Genomic DNA, 10,369 nt, shown 5'->3' with positions numbered 1-10,369 from the left:
AAAGGGGAGAGCATGTTGTATTTTTGGGAATGTAAATTATGTTATTGAGATAGGACAGATAGAGGGTGGAAAGGGGAGAGAATGTTGGATTAGGACTTAGAAATCATGTTATTGAGATAGGACAGACGGAGGGTGATGAGGGGAGAGAATGTTGGATTAGGATATAGAAATCATGTTATTGAGATAGGACAGACGGAGGGTGATGAAGGAAGAGAATGTTGGATAAGGACACAGAAATCATGTTATTGAGATAGGACAGACGGAGGGTGATGAGGGGAGAGAATGTTGGATTAGGACACAGAAACGACATTATTGAGATAGGACAGGGAGAGCATAGAGAGGAGGGTGGAGAGGGTGGATAATGTTTGATTAGGACACATCAAAGATGTTAATGAGATTGGACAGACGGAGGGTGGAGAGGGGTGAGATTGTTGGATTAGGACATGAAATCATAAATTTCATTCGATCCAATGTGAGGCTTTTGTAATACAATATTATGCTTACCAGATAGCACCGATTTTGTTTATATTTTGAAAGAAATGATTTCTGCCAGAAGGAGCTATCTTCAGATAGCACCTTTTTGCTCATTATTATTGGGGTCAATTTTGCCGGGCAAAAGGAGCTATCGAGCATTTTGACCAAATATGGCTGTTTGAAAGACAGATATGACTAAAAGTACTATGCTTATACGGTCCATTTATATTACAAAATAATAAATTCCCCATGTAAAGCATGATTAAAATATCGATATTCAAAACCTTAAATCTCAATTAAAAAGTGAAAAAATCCAGATAGCACCTTCTGGCAATGAACCCTCGATAGAAATGATGTGATGGAGACAGGACATGCGGAGGTCGGAGAGTGGAGACAACGTTGGATTAGGACACAGAAACGACGTTATGAAGATAGGACATTCGGAGGGTGGAGAGGTGAAAACATATTGGATTAATACATAGAATTATGTAATTGAGATAGGACAGACGGAGGGTGATGAGGGGAGAGAATGTTGCATTAGGACACAGAAACGATGCATTTGAGATAGAACAGAGGGATGGTAAAGAGTGGAGAGAATGATTCAATAGGACAATGAAAGGATGCTGTTGCGATAGGTGAGAGGGAGGGTGGAAAGGGGATGAGAATGTTGGATTAGGACATAGAATGGATGTTATTAAGATAGGACAGACGGAGGGTGGAGAGGGGAGAGAATGTTGGATTAGGACATAGACATTATATAATGGAGAAAGGACAGACGGACGGTCAACTGGGGAGAGAAAATTGGATTAGGACACAGAATCGACGTTATGGAGATGGTGGAGAGGGGAGAGAATATTGGATAAGGACACAGAAAATATGTTATGGAGATAGGGCATGCGGAGGGTGGAAAGGGGAGAGAATATTGGATTAGGACAGAAACGACGTTATGGAGGTAGGACAGAGAGAGTGTGGAGAGGGGAGAGAATATTGGATTAGGGCATAGAAAGCATGTACTGGAGATAGGATAGAGAATAGCAAAGAGAGGGATAGTGGGAGAGGTTGGGGGAAAGAGAGATGGTATGACGGGGACAAAAAGACGTGCGATGACGATGGAACATTGATGGGAGGGGAGGGGTGAGACTGAAAAGTAGAGACACAAGAGACTTTGTGATGGCGATAAGACACCAGTGAGGTGGAGAGGGGAGAGACGGTACAGCAAGGACGTAGATTGTATAACTCGTACAGACTTTATATAACGCTTTAACGTAAAGGAAAGTTATCAATGGTAGTAGGTCGCTAGACGAAAGGAGAGTGTCGGATAAATGTGAAGCTAGCGAAGTCTATGCATTAACCTAATAAAGCAAATTCGTCGACATCAAATAGATGAGAAGATGAAAATAGAAATATTGTAGATAAACGATCGGCTACAAAGAGGGGTGAATGGGCGATGACACGCTAGATAGAGACACTGCCTCTTGCACCTGTAACTTTGTGTCCGACGACCAACCGGATATATTATAAATGCAATTATGTATACAGTTATTCAAGGAGCAATGTTGGGTTAACGCCAGGCAACAAACGGGGCTCACTTTTACAAGAACTTCGATCGACCCCCATTACGAGTTTCCCTCGCCCCGTCACAGACCCCTACCCCACGGGACCCATGCAACTTTAGGGTCAAGCTCCAGTAAACCATATTGCTTCAAAGCCGACAGCTCTCTGATCGGGAGTCGTACACAACATTTCAAAATATCAGATTCGTCAGAACTGAAATAACTGAAGTTTAATATAGAAGAAAAATTGAAACGCCACCCGGTCTGTTCGCAGATTGTTATGTAAGTGTCTGCTGTGTTGTCACGTATCCTCAGACGAAAACGTCTCCTGTTTCCAACCTCCATTACCGGCAAATTTAATCAGATAGCAATGATGAGAAAATGCCACTAGGATTACATGTAATATAGAAAATCTTACTGGCACCTTTAGCATCATCTAAAAGCTGTTAAAATATGAAACACGGATCAAATATTGAAGCTTTGTTTGGTTAATTTGTTTGGGTTAACGTACGTCCGCATACAAGCTTTGTGTGGTTAGTTTGTTCGTGTTAACGTACGGCCGCATACAAGCTTTGTGTGGTTAGTTTGTTTGGGTTAACGTACGTACGCATACAAGCTTTGTGTGGTTAGTTTGTTCGTGTTAACGTACGTCCGCATACAAGCTTTGTGTGGTAAAACTCGAAGACAAGCACGTACAGCGGAAAATGATCTCACCGACAGAGACACACGCGTTATATCATCAGGATCAACTCTATACGGAGACAGGTGAGACGCAAGGACCGTAGCCAAATACTGAACCACATGTGGGATCAGACTGGTATCGGCACATGTTTCGATGAAGGTGTCCACTTAAGACGCCGTTATAATTAAGTGGAATTTTTTTTTCTTCTTCTTCAAAAATAGATATAAATTCGTCTATATTCATTTTCGTTCCCGCATGATACCATTACAGATGTGTTGCCGTTGTAAATGTATTGGTGACGGAAGCCAACTTCTTAGAAGAGCACGACTCCAGCTGGTAAAGCGCTCAACAGCATCTTTTGGGCTGCTAGGTGTCGGTGTAATCCCGGTATGGACTTCTAGTTTTTAAAGTTGGTTGAAATTTACGGAAAGAATCAGGAACTGTTCCTTTAGCGGTAGTTTATTATCACGCTAGGTACAGCACCTTCTCATTTTTTTTAAGAACACAGCACTTCACTTGTCTTCAATCCGATCAGGAATGCTTAACACACTAAGTTTTGTGTATGTTTACTACCATGTGTTTGAATCACGTTTTATTTTGTGTCAGTTACGCTTATTTAGGAATGATTTGTTTGACTGAGCGGTAGGAACCAGTGGACGGTTTAAGAATAGTCAGCCAATTTCCTGGAAAGCACTCCCCAGATTACGCGGTTACAAACGTCACATATACGTATAAAACACTATGTCTATGTTCATAATTAACTGAATTACGTGCCGTTGTAAGACCAATACTATTGATTAGAAACCATGACAACACCAGAGCATGTTTTTCGCTACGCCCGACGATCTATAACTTCTAAATGGTCATTTATCAAATACGTGAAAAAAACTATATAAGATATCCCCACAGTCAGTGGCTTACTGATAAACGCCGCTCGTATCGCTAATTTAGATTCCATTTACTTATGTCATAGTTTTTCTGTAAATAGTTATGCTGATAACAGTTTCAAACGGATTCCTTGCTTGGCCTGGATGGAAGTCCAAATTACAAGATAGCATCCGTATAACTCATTTGAATTAAAGTAAGTGTGTTTTCAAGTTGTTTGATGGCAAACTGACCTCGTGTGGCAGAACGTCCATTTGCAGCTCGTGACCTGTAATGTTGATATGTGTTGTTCTGTATTGGTCCCGACAGCTTATACGTTTCATCTCCTCTGGTCTGAGCGGGGGTAATGTACACAATAGGCCGACACTACAATCAAAGCTACCTTCTAAATAGGGAAAAACAGAAATAGACAGTCGAGTTGATCATAATGGGAAGAAATATAACAGTTGGAGATAAGGAAAAAATCATGACTCTTCCGAAAGAACGCATTACTTATTGGCTTAATGAAGTGGGTTGATCCAAAATCGGGCGGAAATGACGAAATATTTGTTACATATGTGATTTATCATGTCAGACAATGAACTCACAAAGTCTAAAGTCAGGTCAAGATGGTAAACGTAGTATTCTGGTAGAAATTAGAGGAACTCGAATGTATCTCCGTCGATCAGAAACCAAAGGAGCGTCTTGGATTCCGAATCAGCCCGAAATGATAAAATTGGTCAAGGCCGTGATAGGGCAATTTATACATTCGGAAACTGAATAAGTAAGTGTGATAACGGGGAACGTTTTGGTCAAAAAATAGATGGAAGTAGAGAAAATAGTTTAATTAAGAACGACTTAAAACCTATCAAAATCGTAACAAAAACTTTAAAAAAACCCAGCTCCGGGTAAAGGGCTAGAAAAAAAACAACCGATCTTCAAAAAGGACAACAGTGTCAAGAATCAGAGAACACAGAAAAATGTCGGAGCCCTAGAACAAACGGAAACAGTAACATGTTCTGTATAAAAATGGGCAGAAATTATGATATTTCCCGTTCTAAAAGGACTGAACACCATAGGGGGATAAGGGTCGAGGATGGATGGTAATGATACAACTTGGATCTATTGTTAGGGTCCCTCCACCCTCAAGGACTGCATATCTTAGGTATAACTAATAGGTCATCTGATTTAAACGCGCTCCTGTTCTCAAAATGGTATTTGTATTGGCCTTTTTCTTCGGCTTTTTAAATGTGGTTCAATTAGTCGACATTAATATATCTAATGCGTTTATGCAAATATGTGTATTTTCAAGAAATATAACAACGCCACATATCAATCAAGAATAGTTTAATAATTGAATATCAGTAAGTTTGTGTACCAAAATACATTTGTCAAAAAGATAAATACAGAAATTTATAACTTCCTCTGGAATAGTAAGATTGATAAAATTAAAAGAGATGTAATTATTAATAACTTTTCTAATGTTCGTCTCAAAATGATTCATATTAAATCATTTATAGACTCATTAAAGCTAACATGGATAAGGAGATTACTCTCAACAACAGGAACATGGCAAATTATTTTTAATTCAACTATTGATAAAAACCTTCTTGTAATTGTGGATCAGACTATGTTTCCTTAACTGTAAAAATCTATTCTGGAAAGATTTCTTTCTTCCGTGGAAAAATCTTACTGTACTAGAGGAAAAAAATACAGATTCAAAACAGATCTCTGACATGCCTATATGATTTAACGAAAAAATCAAAATACATAATAATAGTGTTTTTTGATTGGTATATAGGAATGGAGTTGTAGTAGTTAATGACTTAAAAAAGGATAACAACAACTTCTTCAGGGTTTTTTAATTAAGAGAAATATATGGTGTTAGAGAAAATTTCTTACAATATCATGGAATTGTTACAGCTATAAAGGAGCTTTGCAGTCGGTGTAACTTGACCCATCTAAAAATAGACGACCCTTTTATTCCAAGAAAATTACAAATATTTGTTAAAAACAGAAAGGTACATTTTTTTATATTGTGCTTAGTAAAAATGATATAATTGCAAGCGGAATAATAAAATGGGATGAACAATTTGAATTTGATGAAGGAGATTGGAAAATGATTTTTAAACTCCCTTTTTCTGTAACAAAAAATACAAAATTGCAATGGTTCCAATTTAGGGTTAATCACCATATTCTAACAACAAATTAGTATTTATTTAAAGTTGGGTTAGTAGACAGTCCTTATTGTAACATTTGTAAAACAGAAATTGAAACGATAGAGCATACGCTATGGAACTGTGAAAAAGTTCAAATTTTACTTGTATTTTTTTTTATTGAATTCGTTGTTCATTCCATTTGAATTTAATCTTTTCTTTTTGGTACATATCGTCAGAATGGAATAAGCAGAAAAGCGAATAATATGATCATATTAACAATAAAACAATATATCTATAGATCAAGGTGCCTCAAGAATGAACTCTGAATTATTGCCCCGAAAAATTCACTAAAAGATACAAATACAACTCAAAAATACATTGCTAGAAGTAAGGGAGAAAGCTACTAAACCAGTTTCAAAGAGAATGGGCCAAATGGCAAAACTATTTTTGAAACACCCAAACTTGCAATTACGACTGATTTACCATAAGTAACTTATCAATTTATACATATAATTGCTATATTGAGTAAATGTAAATATTGATTACGCTCACACTGACAGCTACCTTACAGAGAAATTCAAAATATAATACAAGTTTTCAACAATCCTACCTTTCCTTTCTGATAATTGTATTGCTATTTGTATGATAACGAATGAGTGAGTGTGTCTTTATATATATGTTTGTTTTATGTCATGTTATGTATATATTGTAACTATATTGTATACCAATGTATTTTTTTTTTTTTTTTTTTTAAATTAATAAAAGTTACCATGTATCAAGAGCAATGGTTACCATGTATCAAGAGCAATGGTTACCAAGTATCAAGAGCAATGGTTACCAAGTATCAAGAGCCATGGTTACCATGTATCAAAAGCAATGGTTACCAAGTATCAAGAGCAATTGTTACCAAGTATCAAGAGCAATGGTTACCATGTATCAAGAGCAATGGTTACCATGTATCAAAAGCAATGGTTACCATGTATCAAGAGCTCTTGAAGTATCCATGTAGTCACTATTGTGGTGAAAACTGGAGAGGACTTATATAGGCTTGCCTGTTGTCCAATCCATTTGTTTTTTTTAACAATAAAATTTGTTGAAATTGAAATGAATACTAAGAAAATGCTTCAAATTCCACATTGTTGTTTATATAGGGAGCCCACATTAAATTATCTTCACTGTTATGGACACAGATGCCTTAAGTTAGATAATAATATGGTGTGTATGTGATGCAGCTCTAAGCAATGGTGCACATATCTGTCGTTAGATTTCTCAATTATAAAACTATATCATATTCTAGTTTTAACTGATGTACAGCTATATGAAAACAATGTCTAAGACATTACTTTCTGTTAAATGAAAAGTATGGCACCAACAATTGCAATTACATGACACTAGAAACAATTAAACTGCATTCCTGATTTGTTTTGAATTGGATCATAAACACTGATGCTATCATTTCTCTTGTCGGTAAAGTAACAACAATTAACGAGTTACTTCCCTTGCCACCAAGACAGCGCCGCACGAGTTATCTACCTTGTGTACATGGTGTAGGTGTATAATAGTATCACAGTAATGCGTGGCATACTGGTATGGTTTTATACAGATGTAAATCATCACAAACTCATTTAATAAAAACTGCACAACAACAAATTGAAAAAAAGTAAAAACTCCAAAAGATAAATATAGCATATTACCCATTTTCTTTGATAAAATATTGTAGTAAAAATTGTTAATTGATTACACTTGAACAATTAAGACTAAATAATGTAATTACCATTACTTAAAGGTGTATAAAGGTGTATCACCTATAATGTACTAGCTACTTAAGTAAGTAAAAGCAGTTATCACAGCTGACCAAATATTACAATAATTGATAATGTAAAGATAAAAGCACACGATGTTATGACAAATAAACATCATACAGGGACAATATCCAACATGATATAAAGACAAAACAACATAACATAATAAAAACGTATCACATAAGACAGCTACAGTGTTTTATAATGAAACATATTAAGGTTGCTGGTGTATTTCACTATTCTAGTACAGTCTGGTATTACAGAGATTGTGGTAAATATCAGCAGTGTGTATCTCAGTATCCATGTCTTTAACAGAGAAACTTCGATGGTCTGGCCTTGACCTACTGTTGAGGGGCTGGGACTAAATTATTTAGCTTTTACTTGAATCTCCACAGATCCACTGATGCTCTCCAACTCCTTTGAATTAAAGACAGCGATGACGGTGCGTTCACCAGACCGTGACAAAGTCATAGTAAATGACTTCTTAAATGTATCACTGGGTCCCACACTGAAACAGATGATGAAACATTGTACATTAAAAAGGTATGGAAGACTGAAAGTACTACAGTTACCTCCCCCTGTACTAGTACAGACTGAGAGTATAACAGTTACCTCCCCCTGTACTAGTACAGACTGAGAGTACTACAGTTACGTCCCCCTGTACTAGTACAGACTGAGAGTACTACAGTTACCTCCCCCTGTACTAGTACAGACTGAGAGTATCACAGTTACCTTCCCCTGTACTAGTACAGACTGAGAGTACTACAGTTACCTCCCCCTGTACTAGTACAGACTGAAAGTACTATAATTACCACCCCCTGTACTAGAACAGACTGAAAGAACTACAATTACCTCCCTCTGTACCGAGACAGACTGAGAGTATTAACAGTTACCCCCCCCCCTGTACTCGGACAGACTGAGACTATTACAGTTACCTCCCGATGTACTAGAACAGGCTGAGAGTACTACAATTACCTCCCCCTGTATTAGGACAGACTGAGAGTACTACAATTACCTCCCCCTGTACTAGGACAGACTGAGAGTATTACAATTCCCCCCCCCCCCCCTGTACTCGGACAGACTGAGACTATTACAGTTACCTCCCCCTGCCCTAAAACAGACTGAGAGTACTACAGTTACCTCCCCCTGTACTAACCCAGACTGATACAATTACAGTTACCTCGCCCTGCACTAAAACAGACTGAGAGTACTACAGTTACCTCCCCCTGCCCTAAAACAGACTGAGAGTACTACAGTTACCTCCCCCTGCACTAAAACAGACTGAGAGTACTACAATGACCTCCCCTGTACTAGACCAGACTGAGAGTATTACAATTCCCCCCCCCCCCTGTACTCGGACAGACTGAGACTATTACAGTTACCCCCCCCCCCCCCAGTACTCGGACAGACTGAGACTAATACAGTTACCTCCCGATGTCCTAGAACAGGCTGAGAGTATTACAGTTACCCCCCCCCCTGTACTCGGACAGACTGAGACTATTACAGTTACCCCCCCATGTACTAGAACAGACTGGAAGAATTAACAGTTTCCCCCCCCCCTGTACTCGGACAGACTGAGACTAATACAGTTACCTCCCGATGTCCTAGAACAGGCTGAGAGTATTACAGTTACCCCCCCCCCTGTACTCGGACAGACTGAGACTAATACAGTTACCTCCCGATGTAGTAGAACAGGCTGAGAGTCCTACAATTACCTCCCCCTGTATTAGGGCAGGCTGATAGTACTACAATTCCCCCCCCCTGTACTAGAACAGACGGAGAGTATTACAGTTACCTCCCCCTGCCCTAAAACAGACTGAGAGTACTACAATTGCCTCCCCCTGTATTAGGACAGACTGAGAGAATTACAATTACCTCCCCCTGTATTAGGACAGACTGAGAGTACTACAGTTACCTCCCCCTGCCCTAAAACAGACTGAGAGTACTACAATTGCCTCCCCCTGTATTAGGGCAGGCTGATAGTACTACAATTCCCCCCCCCTGTACTAGAACAGACTGAGAGTACTACAATTACCTACCCTGTATTAGAATAGACTCAGAGTATAACAGTTACCTCCCCCTGTACTAGGACAGACTGAGAGTATTACAATTACCTCCCCTGTACTAGAACAGACTGAGAGTATTACAGTTACCTCCCCCTGTACTAGGACAGGCTGAAAGTATTACAGTTACCTCCCCTGTACTAGAACAGACTGAGAGTACTACAATTACCCCACCCCCCTGTACTAGGACAGACTGAGAGTATTACAATTACCTCCCCTGTACTAGGACAGTCAGAGTACTACAGTTACCTCCCCCTGTACTAGAACAGACTGAGAGTATTACAGTTACTTTCCCTGGTACTAGAACAGACTGAGAGTACTAAAATTACCTCCCCCTGTGCTAGGACAGACTGAAAGTACTACAATTACCTCCCCTGTACTAGGACAAACTGAGAGTACTACAATTACCTCCCCCTGTACTCGGACAGACTGAGAGTATCACAATTACCTCCCCATGTACTCGGACAGACTGAGAGTATTACAGTTACCTCCCCCTGTACTAGGACAGACTGAGAGTACTGCAATTACCTCCCCCTGTACTCGGACAGACTGAGAGTATCACAATTACCTCCCCATGTACTAGGACAGACTGAGAGTATTACAATTACCTCCCCCTACACTGGGACAGACCGAAATTATTAGTTATCTCCCCTTGTACTAGGACATACTGTGAGTATTACAATTACCTCCCCCTACACTGGGACAGACTGAAATTATTACAGTTATCTCCCCCTGTACTAGGACAGACTGAAAGTACTACAACTACCCCCCC

General features: G+C 39.0%; 1 protein-coding gene across 1 annotated transcript in view; it reads right to left on the bottom strand.

Moving 5' to 3' along the window:
- Positions 1-4,905: 4,905 nt before the first annotated feature.
- The window catches only part of LOC110449945 (protein-glutamine gamma-glutamyltransferase 2-like), a 12,890-nt gene continuing 7,426 nt past the window's right edge, over positions 4,906-10,369 (bottom strand). Inside the window, exon 5 of the mRNA XM_021497127.1 lies at positions 4,906-8,042. Coding sequence (XP_021352802.1) covers positions 7,901-8,042 — 142 coding nt within the window. The 3' untranslated portion in view covers positions 4,906-7,900. The remainder of the gene's footprint in view (positions 8,043-10,369) is intronic.

The sequence above is a fragment of the Mizuhopecten yessoensis genome, unplaced genomic scaffold (assembly GCF_002113885.1).
Source record: "Mizuhopecten yessoensis strain PY_sf001 unplaced genomic scaffold, ASM211388v2 scaffold4839, whole genome shotgun sequence".
Lineage (NCBI taxonomy): Eukaryota > Metazoa > Mollusca > Bivalvia > Pectinida > Pectinidae > Mizuhopecten > Mizuhopecten yessoensis.
Note: the sequence above shows the minus strand (reverse complement) of the source record. Positions and strands in the feature narration are given on the sequence as shown.